Source organism: Thamnophis elegans, chromosome Z (genome assembly GCF_009769535.1).
Source record: "Thamnophis elegans isolate rThaEle1 chromosome Z, rThaEle1.pri, whole genome shotgun sequence".
Classification (NCBI taxonomy): Eukaryota; Metazoa; Chordata; class Lepidosauria; order Squamata; family Colubridae; genus Thamnophis; species Thamnophis elegans.
Window position 1 is genome coordinate 13,219,413 of NC_045558.1, and position 21,378 is coordinate 13,240,790.

General features: G+C 38.7%; 1 protein-coding gene across 3 annotated transcripts in view; it reads left to right on the forward strand.

The window, feature by feature from the left end:
- The window catches only part of WDR60 (WD repeat domain 60), a 38,270-nt gene extending 18,154 nt beyond the window's left edge, over positions 1-20,116 (forward strand). For all 3 annotated transcript variants that reach the window (XM_032237528.1, XM_032237529.1, XM_032237530.1), the window contains 15 exons: positions 751-853; positions 1,964-2,093; positions 2,949-3,060; positions 3,688-3,773; positions 4,614-4,743; positions 5,467-5,639; positions 5,997-6,159; positions 7,636-7,749; positions 10,540-10,601; positions 11,874-11,925; positions 12,918-12,978; positions 14,229-14,328; positions 14,563-14,694; positions 17,194-17,417; positions 19,642-20,116. In XM_032237528.1, coding sequence (XP_032093419.1) covers positions 751-853; positions 1,964-2,093; positions 2,949-3,060; positions 3,688-3,773; positions 4,614-4,743; positions 5,467-5,639; positions 5,997-6,159; positions 7,636-7,749; positions 10,540-10,601; positions 11,874-11,925; positions 12,918-12,978; positions 14,229-14,328; positions 14,563-14,694; positions 17,194-17,417; positions 19,642-19,813 — 1,814 coding nt within the window. In that variant the 3' untranslated portion in view covers positions 19,814-20,116. The remainder of the gene's footprint in view (positions 1-750; positions 854-1,963; positions 2,094-2,948; positions 3,061-3,687; positions 3,774-4,613; positions 4,744-5,466; positions 5,640-5,996; positions 6,160-7,635; positions 7,750-10,539; positions 10,602-11,873; positions 11,926-12,917; positions 12,979-14,228; positions 14,329-14,562; positions 14,695-17,193; positions 17,418-19,641) is intronic.
- The last annotated feature ends 1,262 nt before the right edge of the window (positions 20,117-21,378 follow it).

The following is a 21,378-nucleotide window of genomic DNA, read 5'->3' on the forward strand; positions in this document are numbered from 1 at the left end:
GCTGGGAATTTCTGAGAGCTGAAGTATGCACATCTTCAAATTGCCAAAGTTGAGAAACACTGAACTAGAGATATAGCATTACATATTTTATATTCAGTAATTCCCAGCATGGGGAAACAGCATAACATGGGTCAGATTAGGCTAAAAAAAATATGGGTGGAAAGATGCCACACTTGCCAATTTGTGGCTTTTCAGACCAGTAACAAACCCTGCTTTACAGACATGAACTGATCCTAATTTAACAAAGCATTGTTATGTTTTTTTTTCATATAATAAATTTAGCAGTCACATACTAGATTTATTCAATCTAATTTGATGATTTATTTTGATTTTCTATCTGTAAATGTATATAAGTCTCTGCGTGAATAACCCGACCCGCACATTTTTAACCAAAATATCATGAAAATAAACCACCTATGGATAATCCAGACCACATTTTTTCATTTTAGTTTGGTTAAAAATTCAGGAGCCAGTTATCTGTGGATAAGTTTCTCTGCAAATGCGGAAGGGCAGGTATTTTTTAAAAATATTACCTTATATACTCTTGGAGAAGCTTCTATAGAGAAGGCAAATCTGGTTTTTAGCTGCATTTTGGCACCTAAAATTCTCAGTTTATTTGTGAGTTTACATGGTATATCAGTTTCCCTCCTAACAGAAGCACAAGCCATTTAATGGAGATAATGTGTAATAGTAAATTTGTGTAATTACACAACAATATGTACTATATTCATATACGTTGTTATGTTACAGAAAAGCAAGTTTCACTGGCTCAGTGTCCCACATCTGGAAAATTCATTGATTTCCAAATGGCCCAACAACGGCAAAATATCAGAAAAGTTGCCAATCAACAGAAGTAGGTGGCATTAATATAGATCACTACCTGTAACTATTGGGTTGTGTGTGACATCTTAATATGTTTTTGTAACATTACAATTGCTGTACATTGGACAAAGTTCAATAAAGTATTTTGTCATACATACTGTATCCAAATTGATTGAATGCAACCTATCAAAATGGTTCAAAATAAAGGAATGTTTTCATGGTTCTGGGACTTAATGATATAATAATTTTTAAAAAGCCACTGTGTGTATAGAAAAAAATTGTATTGTTTCCTAGTTCAATGATTTTTTGCTACTCTTTCCTTTCCTTATTTGCTTTGAGTATCCCCCCCTATTAAGAGAGAAAGCTGTATTTTTCTTAGTATCTAATGATTCTTGCACATCTTCATTTCACTATCAGTCATTTCTAGGACTATTTTGGGCTGTGGTATAAGATTTCATGCCTGAATAGGGGATTGGACTAGAAGATCTCCAAAGTCCCTTCTAACTCTGTTATTCTGCTATTTCAAAATCTATTTTAGAAGTGAAAAATATATCAGGTTTTTCTTTTCTAATTTTAGCTTTTTTTTACTATCTTCTGTTGCCCACATTGTTACACAGTTTCCTTTCTACAATATGTATCTATTATTAGTCCATTGCAACTTTAATATTCAGGAATATTAACTCTGACTTTTTATTGCAAAAGTACTAGAGAACCATCATTATCATATATAAAAAAGATTGTTTATACACTCATCTGCATACACACACACACAAATGCCTTAAAATGTTAAGCATTAGTGTTACAAACTTTGCACATATCTGCTATGCGGATATTCAAACCTAAATCTCTCTCTGTGCAGTGTGTGAAACGGCATAATTATGAAGAGTACTATGTAGTTCCACTCTGAAAGATGCAGAAAGCGCTTAGAAAGGAAACATTTTATATCCAGAAAGCATTTAATCAAGTCAACATTTTCATTTTGTCAAAAATATAGTGGATCGTAATAACCAACATGAAACATTTTTTGGTATAGATCCTTGATGCTGTATGCTTCTTACTTTCAGAGAAAGAATATTTCTAACCAGTGAAAGTTTATTTCTGTTTAATAGACATTTTGCTGTCTTGTGACATATTTTTCAAGGAAACGTAGCTTTGAACTTCTTCGTCTCATTGACCTGGATTTTTCAGTCAGCTTCTGTTTGTTGGATTTGCCTCCAGTAAATGAATATGATATGTACATTCGAAACTTTGGGAAAATAAACACCAAACAGGTATGAAATAAAATAATACCCCAATTATTCACATTTATTCCATTTTATTTTATTAAGAGGTGTTCATATCAACAGATTTTTAAGGTGAATAAGGGAATAGACAGATTATGAGATGACAAAATAAGAGAAAAATAGCAATACAATTCAAGAGTTGTAGATCACAGCTGGGAATAAATCTGACAACTGGTAAACACAGGGTCAAGGTGGTACAGCAATGATACAATGTTAACTCCACCCATTTTTATTTTATAGGCAACTCTGTCTGACACAAAGGACTCTGCAAGATTTCAGACCTGTCTGTCTGTCTGTGTCAAAAATGTGTGATCTATGTTGCCACTTTCTGTGATGCTTTAATACTAATGAAAAGTACAAAAAGGATTCCTGTAAATATTCCTTTAGATGTTACAAAATAATTCTCAAATGATAGCCCTTATTAGACAGCAGTTTTTATTTAGCTTTCCAAAGAAAAGGAGGCTGCCTTAAGTATATACAAAAAGGCAGCATAAAAATAGAATACAGAAATAATAAAAAGCCATTCATTCCAGTCCTGCTAGGCATCAGCATGATAGAATCCTCCATGAATCAGCATGACAGAATCAAAATTAACACGTTAAACTCTCCGTAATTCCAAACAATAACACTCCATTTCAACAATAAACAACTGTGTGCAATATCAATATTCCTGCTCATGTTAAAGAAGCATGTTATTAGTTTTGTCTTCTTAATGTTTTATCTGTAGATAATAATACATTTTAGTAACAAAATGTTTGTCTATAAAGTAAAATACCCTGGAATATGGTAATAAATACAGATAATGAGGACATTTCTTGACAGTAATTTCAATTTCTGTTTTAGGCTTATGTGCAGTGGAATGAGGATAATCTGGACAGAGATATTCAGACAGAGGAAATAGAAACTCAAGAAAAATGGACACAGCATCCTGGAGAAACCGCCCTTGTATCTGGAGGTGATTAGAAAATAATGTTTTTTAAGTCTCTTTTGCCTTGATTTATTTTAGCCAACATTTGTGGCCCACATTTGTAGTAAAATCTTTCCAGGACAGTTAAAGAGAGAAAGAGAGAGAAAATCTGTTTAAAATAAAATTAGAACTTGAACATAACCCCTGAGAAATACATGTAAACAAGAGGTTTGTTTAACATTGCAACTGGTGGACATGGTGGAAGCTTGTACCAGAGAATTGTCCCATTATTCAGAAGAAGAAGAAAAGAGCCTTAAGCTAGCCAGTTCTTTGCCGTAATATTGGTTAGTTTAAGACTAAACAGGCAGGCAGATAGATGAGAACTCTGTTGAAATTCTTAAAGCAGGGGTCTCCAAATTTGGCGACTAAGACTTGTGAACTTCAACTCCCAGAATTCCTCAGCCAGCCATAGTTGGAGGAGGAATTCTGGGAGTTGAAGTCCACAAGTCTTAAAGTCGCCAAGTTTGGAGACTCCTGTCTTAGAGAATCTCCAAGCATTGGAAATTCTAGATCTCTGTCACTGTTTTCTCCAGCATGGGTAAAATGGTACGAAAGTTTCCAAGTAAGTAGATACAGTTCTTTATTTCCTTCTTATGACCTCATGTCTCATTTTAGGTCCCAAAAGCAGTCACGATGTAACTGCCATTACACCAAAGATTGATTCCCAGAGACTAGCAAACTTCCTACGATCTGCTTGTCAGGTATAATTTATATGCATATGATCCATTATTCAAATTATTATGAATTATCAATAATATTAGTTAATGATAGTACATACATGGTGATGGTAATTTTATTCATTTATTATTTTTTTATCCTGCCTTTATTACTTTATAAATAATGTGAGGCAGTGAAACATATCTAACACTCCTTTCACCTATTTTCCCCACTGCAAAAATCCTATGAGATGGTTTGGACTAAGAGAGAAAGTGTGTGGCCCAAATTCACCCAGCTGGCTTTCATGCCTAAGTCAGAACTAGAACTCACAGTCTCCTGGTGCTTGTCTCAGAGTCACTCATGCAACAAGAACTCTCAGTCTTTCAGTGACTCAAAGTCACCATCTGGCTTTTATGCCTAAGACAGGGCTAGAATTCAGAGTCTCCTGGTGATTGACTCAAAGTCATCCAATTGGTTTCCATGACTAACGTGGGACTAGAACTCACAGTCTCCTGGTTTCTAGACCAGCAGTTTAACTACTTCACCAAACTGGCTGTGGTAATTTTAAAAAATAGTAATATTGAAGTTAACTTGGTAAACTATATTATCATATAGACGTGACCCAATGATAATTTGAAACAATTTCCTTATGCTTGTTTTTTCTCCTTTGGGTTCTCTTGTATGGGATAGTTTTCTGTTGTTAGGCAATGATGTGAGCTCAAAAAACCCAGACACCACTATGGACATTCCACAGATTGTTTTCTTGCAATCCTTAAAAGCATCTCTGAAACTGGGCTGCTTTATCAATTGTGTGCCATAATTAGCTTGGAAGTTTCTGTAATCTATATGAATAGAAAGTTCCCAACTGTTTTTTTTTTTGGAAGGTGATCGAAGTTTTACTTGAGGAAGATCAAGTAGCAACACAGCCTAGGCGGAATCTAAGATCACGGCCATCCAGTCTATCTATTAGCGATAGGTGCTTCCAGTTAAATACAAATCTTCCCTTCCTGGATGGTAAGAATATTTTCTTTCTATCATGTGATGTAAGAAAATAAGATCTTAAATAGTACAATATGTAATTTTTCACAGGCAACTAGATGAAAACAATAAAGGCAGGTTATCAATCTAATAGTAAAAAATAAAGAAACAAATAAATAAAATAGTATTTCTCATTTCAGCTCCTATCTTCTTTTTCAGCTACTTTGGACAATAATTCATTTTGGTATCCATCAGAATTTTGCTGGGTGTAAAAATAAATGTTGTTTTGGGGTTGGACTGAGAGAAACTGACTGGCTCAAAGTCACCCAGCATGCCTTCATAGCTAAGGCGGGACTAGAACTCAAAGTCTCCTGATGATTGGTCTAAAGTTTACCCAGTTGGCTTTCCTGGCTAAGGCAGGACCAGATCTCATAGTCTCATAGTTTACATCTTGGGGCATTCACCACTACACTGATTCTTATGCTTGGTTATAGGCATTATCATCCCCCTCCCCCCCCCCCCTGCGTATTTCTAGGGAATTTTTGCACATAGAGCTCCAAAGCATCTTCAGAAGAATTAGCTTTGGAGGATGATAAAGGTTTAAAAAGAAGTTATTTTTTTCATTCTTCAAACATCAATAATCTGTACTGAAAAGAAAAGCATTGAGCCAAATTCTTCCTGCATTTGGACTTAGGCTTCCCCCCACCTCCTCTCCCAACAGTGCAAATAATACCAGCTTCATTCCACTCTTCCCTTTAGGCCGCAGGATATCCTGTCTGCATATCTCACAGGCTCAGAGACAGGCTTTGCTTTCAGTCCATGGACTTCCAGAAACATCCAATGACCTATCACTGGATAGCAAATACATCATCTGTGTGTGGAATGTTTGGCAGCCTTCTAGTCCTCAGAAATTACTGCTTTGTGAATCTCAGGTATGCTTCCTCAGAATTTGAAATTTTGGGAGTTTGCTCTAAGTGCTTCTAAAGTGATGACCTTGAGGAAAGTAGATTGCTTACCCACAAAACTGAAGCTGAAAATCAAATACTTCTGCCACCAAATACGTTATGTATAAGTCAGATGTGGCAAGGGACCTTGCAAACCAGAAGAAATGTAGCCATTGAGAAATGCCCATGGATGGCATGCTGGGGAGTAAAATTGATCATGCATCAAATACTGGATGAAGCATTGACATTTTTTTTCTGAACACAAACCTATTAGATTATGGATTGAGAATAAATGGTTAAAATAAGATATTATTCTGTACTGAGATACGTTCTTCTGCCTTGTAGGTGACCTGTTGCTGCTTTAGTCCTTGTAAAGCTACTTTGGTGTTTGCTGGAACAGTTGATGGTTCAGTCCTGGTGTGGGATCTCAGAGAAGACTCAAGGATGCACCAGTGCATGAAAGTTAATGAAACAGATTGGACGTTTAGATCTCCTACGTTTTCTACTGGTTAGTGTGCCTTGAGTAATTACACTTGATTGGGCAGCATCTGTTTGTAGAAACAGTTTTCACTTCCACCTTAGTTTCTTAATTCTTTCTTCCATTAAAAAAGAGATGCATTATAAATAGTAAAAAAGCTAAGCCAAAGGATGACCCAGAAGAGAAAAACAAAGTGCATTAAGGTAGCAATCCTGTTTTACTAGTAGTCCTCAATTTATGACCACAGTTGGAACCAGTTTCTGTTGTTAAGTATTAACTATTTCATTGGTTAAGTCAGTTGCAGCCGATTTTATGACCTTTTTACCAGGGAGGTTAAGTAAATCACTGCAATTGATAAATGAATAATGTGGATATTAAGCAAATCTGGATTCTCCCATTGATATTTCTTGTCAGAAATCATCTGGGAAGGTGACAAAAAGTGATCATTTAATCTGGGACACTGCAACCGTCATAAATACATGCCAGTTGCAAAGAACCCGAATTTTGATTATATTACCGTGAGGTTGCTGCAATGGTTGTAGGTGTCAGGACAGGTCATACGTCATTTTTTTTTAGTGCTGTTGTAACTTTGAACAGTTACTAAACGAATGGTTGTAAGTCGAGGATTACCTGTACTATTTACCTAAGAGTCTGGCAGAGTTTTTTTGTTTGCAGCAGTACTTCCAGCAAGCACACAAATAAATGAACTTCAGCAGGATTCAATTTAATATAAGAAACTTCTTTATATACAATACCAAACAGCAGAATTCAGATACAATATCAGGAACACAGAAACAATATTCATAGAAGCAAGTCATTGACAGAATAGAGAGATACAGAAGCCTACATTGTATAGAAGACTGAGGAGAATTACAGAGGCCTAACCAACTCTTATATACAGTTCAGCAAGTCTAAGTCACACCCAGATTCCAAATTGTCTCTTATGGCCTCATACAAACAAATACTATGTTTCACTCTTCAAGCAGACCCCATTGGCTGACCTGTTGCCATGTCTATTCCAGTCTTTGAACATACTCTGACAGAGTCTCAATCTAATGAATAGGAGAACATACTGATATATACACAGCCAGTGAGTGTCAACTTTTTTTAAGGGATACAAAGATAAATCACTGACTAAAACACCTACCTGATGGTTCATGGCAGTTGCAATTCCATTGGGACCATCATCTTAATTTTTGCAGTTGATTCTTGAAGAGGATCTGGACTGGCCAGGTTTTTTTCCCCCAGAACTTTTTGTTTTCTGACAGAAATCCAGTGACTGTTGGGTTAGAACAAGAATCCTTCAAAATTGTCTTTTGGGCACATCCCTCCAAAAGGGCTAAATGCACACATACACACACACACACACACAAATCCTACCCTGCCATAATGACACAAGAGTAGCACAGTTTTGTACAATATTGAAAATCACTGAGCTTTGGGCTGAGGGGGTAAGACTTAGTTAATAACTACTATATTGTACCTTCGCTTCTTCCTTAAACTCAGATGGAGTGTTTACCGCAATAAATCACGCTTGTACTGTATTGACCATTGAACCTGTTTCCACCTCTGTCTTCAAGGAGCAGAACTGTGGGTTCTCCTATCTCTCTGTTCAGGAAGGTATGTAGAGTACTAGGTACTGAGCAGCTCATATTTTTTCAAAAGATTAGTTGCTCCATTCTGAATTATGTAGAAATCCAAGTCTGCAGGCTGCATTTTCAGTACGAATTCAGTTACACAGTTGGGGAAAGACCTTGAATTCTTGGAGAAAAGGGTAAATGAATAAAATGGGGTTTTTGTTGCCTCAGTTTGATGTCTGATATTTTATGGCATGATATCTTATGACATGTTCAATTGCTTTGGCTTGAAGATACTTAATTAGGAAAGCTGTCGTATATATTTAACAATCTAATATATGATGAGTATTGTTGCATGTCCCACCTGCGTAGCTTTAGGAAAGCCAAGGGCATTTACAGACCAGGACTCCCCACCAATTTGGAATCATTTCATGTTTCTATGTTCTCACAGCATCATGTTGGTGACGTTCAAAGTCATGATGTACCCCCCAAAAAGTACCTTTGGATCCAGTTCCAAAGTTCTGACAACCAGCCCCTCCCGCAGTCACATGGCTGTATTTTGAGTGCTTGCCAATTGGTCTGTCTTTTCCGCTGTTTAGAACAGAATAGAAAAACAGAGTTGGAAGGGACCTTGGAGGCCTTCTAGTCCAACTCCCTACTTAGGCAGGAAACCAGCATCCTATGGTTGCACCACTGTTATTTATATTTTTTTTTTGATGAAAACGGGCATTTAGTTCTAATTTTTGCCCCCCCCCCCCTCCAAAAGCCTTGTAGCAAATAGTTTAAGGACCTTGAATTCACTTAACAACCATAGTGGTCCACTTAACAACTGCCACAGAAAGTGAGAAAGTCGGGTTGCTCACATGATGATCCACTTACAACCACCAGGGGCAGGCTCCGTTACAGTCACAATTCAAAGTCCACCTGTACTTTGATCTAGTGCATACCACCCCAGGAATCCCAAATGATCCACTTAGATATAATAGAGCATTGCAATTTAGAAGTGCTTTTGAAGCTATTTGTTCACTGGAACTGATGCAGGACTTCCTGCCTTCCGATACATTTCTCAGGGACCTTATCAGCCATGGATCTTAATCCTTCTAGTCAGTTACAAATTTCCGTGGAGGGCTTAATTTTCCTCTTATATAAGCAGCCCTTATCAGCCAATACACTCTTAATCCTTCCAGTCAGTTGCTCAGCAGTGTAACAATCTCTGTAAAAGCTCCTTCTCTTCATTATCCATTCTTCCATAAAAAAAATCTTCTGACTGGAGTCCTGCTGCAGCTGTTAGGAAAAAGGACCTCAATCAGAGCCATTAAAGCTACTTTCAGCTGGAATTTATAGGGAGGATGGTTCCACCACAAAACCGCGGACGACAAAATCGCGGTCGACGAAAGCGCGCATTTGATGTCATCACTGCGCGACGAAAACATCGCGCTGTGATCGAAAAATGTAAAAATAAAGCGAAAACCTTACCCTAACCCCCCCAAACCTAACCCTAAACCTAACCCTAAACCTAACCCTTAACCTAAGCCTAAATCTAACCCTAACCCTAAACCTAACCCTTAACCTAACGCTAAACCTAACGCTAACCTTTAACGTAACGCTAAACGTAACCCTAATGCTCTAAACCTAACCCTTAACCTAACCCTAACCTTAAACCTAACCCTTACCTTTATGTGAATCGGCTTGCTTTAATTTTTATTTCAATTTTTAATTTTTTTCGTCGCGCTGTGATGACGTCAAATGCGCGCTTTCATCGATTGCGCTTTTGTGGACCGCGGTTTTGACGGGTCACGGGGAGGATGACATCTGTTTCGATGGCCAGATAGCTTTCTCCTCACTCCAGTGCCGTGACGCCAAATCTATGGCATGCTTGCCAGAGGTGGCACACAAAGCTCTCTGTGGGCACACATGCTGGCCACCTGGACTTTGGGTTTCTGGTGCATGCATGCATGCCGACCAGCTGATCTTCGTGTGTGCTGGAGCCCTGGAAACCCAAAAACCAGTTGGCCAGTGCACATGCACATGCACACGCCGGCCACCTGGTCTTCGGGTTTCCGGCACTCTGATGTACAGGAAGACCAGCTGCCGGCGTGCATGTGTGTGCCAGAAACCAAAAGACCAGGTGGTCAGGGCGCGCATGCGCATAGGCCAGCTGGTCTTCAAGTTTCTGGGGCTCCGACAAGCGCAGGTATTCCGTTTGGGGCACTCAGTGCCAAAAAGGTTTGCCATCACTGCTCCAGTGGTCCAGATTTGGAAGAAAATGGCCAAATGCAGAAATACCTTTCTTGGCAATATCTGTAGAGGATATTGGGATTCTGTAGAGTAGTGGGATTCAATTTTTTTTACCACAGGTTCTGTGGGTGTGACTTTGTGGGCGTGGCAGGAGAAGGATCCTGCAAAATCCCCATTCCCTCCCGATCATCTGGGACCCGGGAGGCAGAGAATAGATGGGGGCGGGGTCAGTCAGAGCTGGTATTTACCGGTTCTCCGAACTACTCAAAATTTCCTCTGTCTCCAGAACTGGTCAGAACCTGCTGAATACCATCTCTGGATAGCAGCATGTGATTGGCCTTTTTCTGCAGGACTGGCTCATGCTATTATTCTTTGCCTCCTCTTAGTGGTTTTGGATCAACAAGATCCAAAACCACTAAGTATGCCGTACAAGAACACTTCCGGCTTTAAAATGTTTTAGAAAAATTGGGGAGTATTAACAGTGCCATGCAGAAATGTCCCTAATTTTCAGAGGTTAGATGTAGGTGGAAAGTTTTTAAAGTTTATCTCTGAATTCCTGTAAATATATTTACTTATATACCCTTTTTCCCAACAGAAATGCTTGGACTTTCATTTCAGATTGCTTCGATGGATGAAAATGGGACTCTTAATCTATGGGTAAATTGAGATATTTTTATTTTATTTATTTATTCAATTTCTATAGCCTCCCATCTCAATCATTGACTCCGAACGGTTTATAATTCCAAAAGGATAAAAACAATTAAATAATGAAGCATTTAGAATACAATTTTTAAAAAGTATCCAAATAAATTTACACAAGAGCCAAGATATTTAGCCAGTTAACAGGAAAGCTAGAAAATGGGCCCCTTACCATATTCAGCATCCCAGGCTCAGGAAAACAGCCAGGCTTTTAAAGACTTACAAGAGACAGGGCTGGGGCAGTTCTAATCTCCAAAAGAAGGATCTTCCACTGAGCAGAAAAAAAGGCAAATTTTCTGGTCCTCACCAGCCAGCACTCTAATAGGATCTGCAGCATGACCAATCCTGAGTTAATATGTCATAATACTCAGGCAGGGTTTTTATTGCAGGGCAAATCACATTTTCCTGCAGCCTGATCCCCTTTGCTCTTTTTAAGGACAACTTTCCAGATTATCACTATAGATTTGGTTTTTAATTTGGGACAAATTCTTTTCCAGCCAGTTAAGGCATCCATTACAATTGAAAGTGCGTTCTTAAATGTCATGAATATAATTCTTAATTACTGTGTTTCTGAATCTTAATTTGTAAATCTTAATTTATAAGCAAAAGTTTATGCAGTTTCTTATGCCTGCCATGCTTTCCTGTCATTGCAAGCGTCATGCTTCTGCTATTTGAACAAATTTGTTCTCAAGTGTTTTAAAACCTTTTTCCATTGCGTCATTACAGCCAACAGTACATGTAGTTCTTAACATCTGTTTTATTGGAATACCTCTAACTTTACTAGAACTACATATGATTGGTTGCTTTATGACTATCCAATGTTCCGACAATCTTGCTTGGGGGGTACTTACAACCACCACCACCACCACCCATCATGTGACATATTTCAAGTGTTCGGCAACCAGAGTGTATTTTGCAGCATCCTGCAGTTACATGATTGTGTTTTCCAGTGGTTTTGCAAAGGAAAAAAAATGGCATTCACTTCCACTTTTCTGCAAAACTGCATCCATAGTGAACCATTACTTTACTTAACAACCACAACATTCACTTAAGAACTGCAACATTAATTTAATGACCACTGCAAAAAAGGCTGTAAAATCAGGTCATCACATGGTGGTTTTATGAGTTATGATTATGATGGACAGGCTCAATTACAGTTGTAACTTGAGGACTATCTGTATCTACTTTGTCACTTTATCTTCTTTGAGGGTAATTTTTGACCTTTCCTAGGTGGTTGTTGAACTTCAAAAAGGAGATTTGTCTGGCTCACAAAATGATTTAGGTAAGTAAATTTAATGAAAGAGAGCCAATTGGGCAAGATTTCCTAAACTCTTTGCTATTTATGCCTCTCTATAGTATAATGTGAATATATCCACCTCCCTAAGAATTGAAACACCAACATGAACTCAAATAAACAATCTGTAGAGATTCTCAAGTCATCCAGGTAATGGTTGCCCCAAAGGTGCTTTTTCAGGAGGCAACTGGACTTTCTTGGTTTTTTTTTCTTTCTGAAGATGTGCTTCTTCCTTCTCATCCAAGAAGCTTCTTCAGCTCTGAAGCTTCCTCACTATCCTGTCAGAGCTGAAGAAGCTTCTTGGATGAGAAGGAAGAAATGTCTTCAAAAGAAAAGAAAAACAAGGAAGTCCAGTTGCCTCCTGAAAAAGCACATTTGGATCAAATAAACAATGAAGGTCAGCAGTTCAGCGGTTTGAATCCCTAGCATTACGTAAAGGAGCTCCCGTTACTTGCCCCAGCTTCTGCCAACCTAGTAGTTCGAAAGCATGTAAAAAATGCAAGTAGAAATATAGGAACTACCTTTAGTGGAAAGATAACAGCGTGCGTCTTCATCGTTTAGTCATGCCAGCCACACGACCATGGAGTCGTCTTCAGACAATGCTGGCTCTTTGGCTTTGAAATGAAGATGAGCACCGCTCCCTAAAATCGGGGACGACTAGCACATATGTGCAAAGGGAACCTTTACCGTTATCTTATTCATGGGCTGAAAGGGAATTTCACTGGTGGAAGAGTATTGCTGACAAGCAATAGGAGGATTGGAGCTGTATTGGCTAATTAACAGCTTTTTTGTGTTAATATGTATGCCATATTGAATAAGAATACATATTTATTTTTCTGCCTAGTTAAATTTGTGAACAGAACTTATGGACATAAATTGATAAGTCACAGTTGGATTTAAAATTGCCCTTCCATTTAATTATATCAGTGCTAATAAATTGTTGCTATTATAATTATCATAATGCATTTTATTACTTTCAGGATTAATTCCTGGGGGGAAAATTAAATTGGTTCATAGCTCTACCGTTCAGCTGAATTGCAGGTAAAATATGTAGAACACATCTTCTTAATGGGATTATCCTTGAAAGCACATATGTCACTGTTGGCAGATTTCCAAAGAGGGGATAGTAGTTCCTTAGTAGCAGATCACATCAGTAGGGCAGAAAGTGGAAGAAAGCTTGAATAATGATGCTTCAGGTGCAAAGCCCTGTTCCAAATGCTCCATGGACAAAAAGTTTGCTTGGTCATGTTAGAGCATTAGAGCAGGGGTGTCAAACTTGATCACCTCACGTGATGTATCGCAATGTGGTGGGTTTTTTTTGCGTTTGCAGAGCTGAAGGGAGTATGGCTCGTGCGTGATGCATCTGGCCTGTGGGCCACCAGTTTGACACCCCTGTGTAGAGCATCAGTACAAGCCAAGCTACATGATCGATTGAGTCAGTATTTCTCAGCCTTGGCCACTTTAAAACCTGGACTTCAACTCCTAGAATTCTCCAGCCAACAAAAGGAATTCTGGGAATTGACGTCCACACATCTTAAAAGTTTAAGAAACACTAGAATGTGTAGTAGTTGGATGGTGCTGGAGAAAGTTCAGCTTTATGGTCAGCAAAAGAATCTCCCTGAACGAGGTGGGAACCAACCTCTCCAAACTCAACCTACCAAATAAGGCTTTTCTGGGAAGAAATAGAAGAAAGGAGGGGTTCTTTGATGGTGGTGGGATATACCCTGTTTCCCTGAAAATAAGACCTCCACGGATAATAAGCCCAATCGGGCTTTTGAGTACATGCACTAAAGTAATCCATCCCCTGAAAATAAGCCCTCCTCCAAAATATTGCAACACAGCAGCAGCCATGAGGTGACCACGCTCGCTGCCTCCTGCACCTCAAAAATAATAAGACCTCCCTGAAAATAAGGCCAAGTGCTTATTTCAAAAGAAAATAAGACCCTGTCTTATTTTTTTGGGAAACACAGTACATCTAACCAATATGTACACATGAATGCATATCCAAATGGCAATTTCTATCTGAATTCCTTCTGCTCAGGTTTGTTGAAGGAATAACAAATATGCTTTGAGAGAGAAATGTCCATTTGTCACTCTGTCTAAAAAATTAACCTCATTCTGAACAAGATTATTATATCTAAAATCACTAGGAAAATATAGAAACAAGATGGGGAATTTAATGGAAGATCTAGACTTAGATTCTGCTGGTTAATAAATCTAAGATATTCACTCTGTGCTTCAATATTTGTTGCAGTTTCACTTGTTAATATATATGTTTCTTTTATATTCAGTATTTCTCCAAAAGATTACACATTTCTGGGGGTGCCCCAGACACTGAACATTAAATTTCTGCCTTCAAATCCTAATCACTTTGTTGTTGGAACCGATGCTGTGAGTAATATTCTTAATCTAATTTTATTCTTGCCAACTTTTCTTAGTGTAATAGATTTTTAGAGTGGTATAGTGAGCCTGGGGATTGCTATCACTAATAGCTAATAGCTAATATTACTAATGGCTGCATTGTCAGAATCTGGACAAAGCCCGCAATTCCCTCTGAACTATTCTTTGTGCAATTTCACCAAATGTAGCCATGACTTTTCTTTTTTCCTTTTCAAAACTTCACAGGGTTTTGTGAGCCACGGCACAAGGCATGAGCTGAAAGTCCCTCCCAAGTGGTTCAAACCCCAGCAGGGGGGACCAAGAGCAACCCAAGTTAATGCAATAGATTTTTCGCCTTTTGGAAAGCCGATCTTTTTGGTAAGGATGCTCTACATTCTTCTGTTAAACATTTTTTATTGTTTTATATCATACATTCCATTTCTATGTTGATCAGTTTGTTCTCGAGGTGTCCAAGGTGTTAACAAACAAACATCATCATCGTCATTATAATCATATGTATATAAACAAATATACGGTAATGTATAAACAAATATGCAATAATATCAATCATTTTTGCAACATATACTATCTTCCATTACAGTATTCATTGTATAGCCATCAAAATATTTACTTATCAGTTTTTCTTTCTCATGTAGACCATATTTCACCTAATTCCACTCCTCTAACCTCAGTATTTGTCATTTAACCATTTGTAGAATAGTTCTCATGTTGTAAAATAATCCAAATCTTCTTTTCCTTTAATTTTTAGGGTTAACCTATCCACCTCTGCATATTCCAGAATTTTTTTATTATAATATCATCTGCAGGGGTTTCTGGGCTTTTCCAACATTGTGCATATACAATCCTGGCTGCTGTTAGGATATGTAAAACCAAATGTGTGTTACCTTTATTATAGTTTCCTGCTCTACGTTCTTGATTGGAATCATTCAGGTGGTGTCATATCAGTGAATGCCTGAAAGTTAGTGTGCATACTATGGATAACTTATCTGTGGAGCAGTAGCCATTACAGTTCTGGGCTAGGCTTTGCAAACTTTATTCACATTGTCAGACAGAGCACCATCAGCAATTAGGCTCAGGTGTTAATCCCTTCTTCTTGGAGTTCCTAATTCCCCATATTGGTTTGAAGTCCACAGATTTTAAAGTTGCTAACATTAAGAGACACTGCTCTACTTCCATAAAGCCTCCGTAGGAAATCCGTACTACACAGCCTGAACAACTCATCAAAATAGTCAAGTGTGAATAGCTGTCATGTCCCAGATCAAACATACATAAGCACACATAGAGGTAGTTGCACACTTTAATAAATAAATTGCTTTTGCAAAGTAAGTAAATGAACAAGTGCAAACATATGCATATGTAGTGGAGAGACAAATGCCACCCTTGACCAAATTTTATAAGTTTGCTTTAAAAGAGTTCCAGTCCAAAACAGTGGGCAGTAGAGTTTCAAGGTCAAAACTTTGTAGACGTTTCATCAGCTAGTCCAGTTACAGAGTCAAAGTTGTGAGATTCACAAGTCAGGAGTTAAAGTGTGTGGGAGGGGGATCAACAGGCAGTTGTCATCAATAGAAGCCGAGGTGGCGCAGTGGTTAAATGCAGCACTGCAGGCTACTTCAGCTGACTGCAGTTCTGCAGTTTGTCTCTTCAAATCTCACCGGCTCAGAGTTGACTCAGCCTTCCATCCTTCCGAGGTGGGTAAAATGAGGACCCGGATTGTTGTTGGGGGCAATATGCTGACTCTGTAAACCGCTTAGAGAGGGCTGAAAGCGCTATGAAGCGGTATATAAGTCTAACTGCTACTGCTATTGCTATAAAAACTTAAGTTTGCTGCTCATCTTAAATAAAAGGAGCTCTGGTGTTGTTCATTTGGAAGGGCGACACTCCTGAGCAACCTCGCATCCATGACAGCATTTTCTCTGCTCTCTTCATCACACATCAAGTCCTTGTGTTGAGCAGTGGTAGCAACTCAGCCTCTTTATCTTTAGAGACCAGCCATGGCTGGATCTGGTGGTTACTGGACTGCCCTCTTCTGCCTGCTTGGACAGCTCCAATAACTCTGGAGCTCGCTGTTCATTATCAGTCTCCTCCTCTATGAATCTGAGCTCACTTTGACAGTAACTTGGTCTTTTTTCATCTTGAAGCATAAGGGTTCTGAATGCTTCTCGCACAACTGCCAGAATATAGTGCTAGAAACCGGGACACACAGAGGTGCTCAATAAATTGTAGCAAAGTGATTGCAAGCATGAGGGTGCATTTGTAATAAGTGGCAAGTGGAGGTGTGAAAAGCACCTCCACCTGCCTGGGGTTCTGGGGTTCTGATGTGGTCTGAATTCTTGCAATATGCATCGCATAAGGAACAAGTAAAGAAAGACAGTTTCCGTCTTATTTCATGTGCCACAGCTTTGTCAATGACACTTTTTGAATGTCAGGGTCAGGCAGTGAAATACTGTATGTCTGTGGTCTTCAAGACTTACGCGACATTCTTCACCTGATGGGTGTCCTTAGGATCTCAAATAATAAATACAGTAATAATCCACTTCTAATAGTAATCCAGTAATAATCACTGAAATTCACAGGAAGAGGTTCTTTTTCAGCTGAAGAAAGCTAACGCCATGCATAATTTGGTGATATTTCTAATGATCAGCCATTTAATGTTATGCATTTTATTGGATATCCATGCTTTTGACTTTACATCATACTTTTGGACCACCAGAGGTTCAGTAAATTGGGAAACCTTGCCTTAAAACAATACATTAAACAATACATTGGAAAACCTTGCCTTAAAACAATTCATTAATCAGAAAAAAAGTATGATATATTTTTTTTTAAAAAAAATTGTGTGTGTTTTTATGCTTTCAGGTGGGCTGTTCAGATGGGAGCATTAGACTTCACCAAATGGCTTCAGAGCTTCCACTTATGCAATGGAACAACAGCACAGCGGGACAGTCAGTAGTCACCCTCCAGTGGGCTCTAACCAGGCCAGCTGTGTTTTTTGTTTTGGATGCCACATCTGTAGTTTATATTTGGGATCTCTTGGAAAATGATTTGTCACCTGTAGCCAAACAGCCAGTCTGGTCCGATAAGTAAGTTTACAGGATGTTCTTTGGTTTGCAATTGTACAAATTGGGCAGAAATGAAAACAAGCAGGTCTGTTGGGCTTTAATCTTCATAGATACCAGTCTCTATTCAGGTGTTCAGTTACATGGATGAAGGGCGTAAAATAGTAAAGAACGATGCCTGCATGCAGGCCTTGTTTCTTTCTCTCCCCGTGCTCCAGTCATTCAGGAGAAGATGAGAAGCAAAACCGAATTTGCATTTGCAAGGACAGAAATATGATTCCCTGGACCAACAGGGTCACACTGGTATCCTTCCTCTTTCGACGTCTGTAGAGATTGTCAGTCATCCAGATCATGGTTGTCCTAAAGGTGCTTTTTCAGGAGGCAACTGGACTTTCTTATTTTTTCTTTTGAAGACATTTCACTTCTCATCCAAGAAGCTTCTTCAGCTCTTGACAAGATAGTGGGGAAAGGAAGGATTTATATTCCTTGCAGACAGCCGGTCATTTGCATCCTTTTAGAAGGTCATTGAAGCACTTGGAGGTTTATCTGTGTTCTCAGGGTCACCTGAATAATGATCCTGATTCTTGTAGTCTTCAGTTTTTTAGCTATACAATTTTGGATGCACACCCTTTGAATGGTGTGGAAGTAGGAATGGATTGCCAGAGAAAAAAACTGCAGACTACAGGAACCAGGAACATTTCTCAGGTAACCCTGAGGCAAAATGTCTTCAAAGAAAAACAAGAAGAAACTCCAGTTGCTTCATGAAAAAGCACCTTTGGGATTTCTCTTTTGAACTTGCATTCATGTCTTAAGGGATGAGCTTCTATAATGATGCTCCATCTGCCATGTTGCTGATATTTACCTCATGGTGCAGTTGCTGCTGTTTGGGCCTCCGCTTTTTAAAAAGCCTTATCCCATAGAAATGAGTTCAAACAAAAGCCAGGCAATTATTTTTCAGGCTTCAAACCTGAAGGCAACAGGCAAGAGGATAGGACCATCACTTGTGCCCTATTTTCCATTCATTTTGGAGAATTTATCTGAATGCTGAGAGAAAATTTTGTTTCTTTAACCCAGAGCCATATGTCTGTGGTTCAGGTAATTCTCCTAATTGGAGCAAGAAAGGAAAATGTTCATATTACCCAATCTTAGCAACTTAAAGAGTGTGTTAAAATCTATTCATCCCAAAGTTGCCAAGATTAAGAGACCATGTTTTCATATTATTCTCACCAACGAGTTTGAAGTGAGTATCATGACAATGTGCCGTTTTGATTCCTAATTGTTTCTCACTTGATTCTGGCTAGTCGTCAAATGCTCTTAAATAAGATGCTGGGAACAGTGGTGGGATTCAAATAATTTAACAACCGGTGCTCTGTCCTAATGACCAGCTGGGTAGGCGTGGCTCGGTGGTCATGTGACCATGTGGGCTTGGCCAACTCAACATCACTCAGGTCGATGGGCGCTTGGCCTTAGTTGTTACAATGGAATAAGGGTTAACCAGAGAGTCAGTTTCTGTAAGCAGGGCAATAAAGATTAAGCTAGACACAACACCAGAATGTTTCCTTCCTGCCTTCCTTACAAGATTGTAAGTGAAAAAACAAAACAAAACAAGATTTCTTCCAACAACCGGTTCTCCAAACTGCTTAGAAAGTTAACAACCGTTTCTCCCGAATTGGTGAGAACTGGCTGAATCCCACCACTGGCTGGGAATGTTTGAAAATCAGACCAACATAACATTTGAGAGACTTAGGTATAAATCTGGTAGCCCCAGACAGTGGTCTCAATCATTAACTCAGTGATTCTCCCCATCTAAAATTTGGCCCCAGTCAGACAGTAGAAAGGGCTGGTTCTCCTCTGTCAAGGAATTGTGTTCTCAGATATGGAGATAGAATATAGAAATGTTGGATCGTCCATTTCAGTGTTTCTCAACCTTGGCTTTAAGAATTCCCCAGCAAGCAGTTGAACTCCGCACGTTTGAAAATTGCCAAGGTTGAGAATCACTGATCTAGTCCAGTCCTCCTCGGTATGAAAGGTAGTTGCCCACTCTCTTCTTAAAGACTGCAAGAGATGATGATCAAGAGAGGAAGATCCACATGGAGTTAGTCTAACCTGAGTAGTGTCATGGTCCTATCCAGTGAGAAGGTATTTTAATCTATTCTGCAAAGCAAGGAAGAAAGCAAATGCCACTGAAGCTCTTTACTCTCTTTTCCTCTGCTTATTAAACAAAAAGTTGTTATTTCTTTGTCTTCAGGATTACAACAATGGCTGTACTGGGTGAACCTGAGAAACCAAGTGGCGTTCTGGGCATAGCACTTGCTAAAGAATCTGGAATAATAGACATTAAGTATGTCAAGAAGATATGGGCCCTGCCTCAGCCAGACGAGGCGGAGAAATTAAACCTGCTTTTGCAGCAGGCCTTATAAAATGCAAACAGGCCTGTATCTGAATGCACAAATATGGCCTCATGGTTTGAAATGAATTTGTTAATGTGTGGGATTTAGCAGAATATTGCATGGCTGAAATATTTTTTTAAATTCCTATTTGTAAATAGTATTTATATGTTTTAAGATGTATCAACACAGTATTTGGACTTGAGCTAGAGAACATTTTTATGAAACACAGAATAAATATTTATGAAAGCATCCCTTTAAAAGAAATATATTTGTTTCAAATACGCTATGTACTGTAAATCTTTATACTTATTTTTGGAATAAAACTGAACATATAGTCCCATGAACTTTGAATATTTGGTTTTTAATTTTCTAATTGAAAATGACTGTGGTTTATTTTCCATGTAAAGTTAAAGAGCCCTTGCTGGCATTTGCAGAATTAGGCAAATTCAACTTACTTTTCATAAATTCAAATGTGCCACAATCCAAAATTCACTTGTCCACAAGGGGCCCCCAAATCCTTCTTAGTAAATCCTGGCATTTGTGTCAAATAACCCCAAGACAAGAAAGAGTTCATAGTTACATTTAAATGCTGCACACAAGTGACTTTCAATCTCTTATGCAAAGAACAAAATAGCTGCTTGCTTATATACCTTTGGAAAAGGTAAAAAGTTCAAAACCATGACAATGCCATTTAAAGTATTCAGGATACAACATAAGCCATAAGGGTAATTTACAGATAAGGAAGTTGATGTAATATTTTTGCAAGGATGTTAAAATCAGAATGTGGTCTGGTCTGCAGCCTTTTTTTCCCCTAAGGCAATATGGGCTCAATTTTATAAATATGCCTTTGCTGCAGTGATATTGTACCCTGTTTCCCTGAAAATAAGACTTCCCTGGATTATATGCCCAATCAGGCTTTTGAGCGCATCTGCTAAAATAAGTCCTCCCTGAAAATATTGCAACGCAGCAGCAGCCATGAGGTGACCACACGCTGCCTGCCTCCTGCACCTCAAAAATAATAAGACCTCCCCGAAAATAAGGCCAAGCGCTTATTTCGGAGGGTCAAAAGAAAATACTTTTCGGGGAAACATAGTAGAGTGAAATCTGTTGGTGTTAACAGATATCGTCACCGAATGGAAGCTGTTTTGAGTAAAGTCACCTTTTGCAATTGACTGATACCAAATTTGTCAATGCTGATGGCATTCATATGGTACTGTAGCTGTTTTGGGATTGTGTCCAAGGGCCCCTATTACTGTTGGTACTACCTTCGCTTGCTTTTGCCACAATCGTTCTATTTCTATTTGTAGGTCTTTGTATTTTGCTATCTTCTCTGGTTCTTTCTCTTCTCTTCTGCTGTCCCCAGGTACTGCCACATCCACCATGCAGACTTTATTGTCTGTCTTATTGACAATTGTTAAGTCTGGAGCGTTATGCTGTAGGTACCTGTCTGTTTGACTTCTAAAGCCCCAGAGCAATTTACCTTCTTCATTTTCTCTATTTTATGATCCCACCAGTTCTTGCCGGCAGGCACATGATATTCCTTCAGGTGTTCCAGTGCACCATTGTTGTTACTTTGTCATGCCTTTGCTTATAGT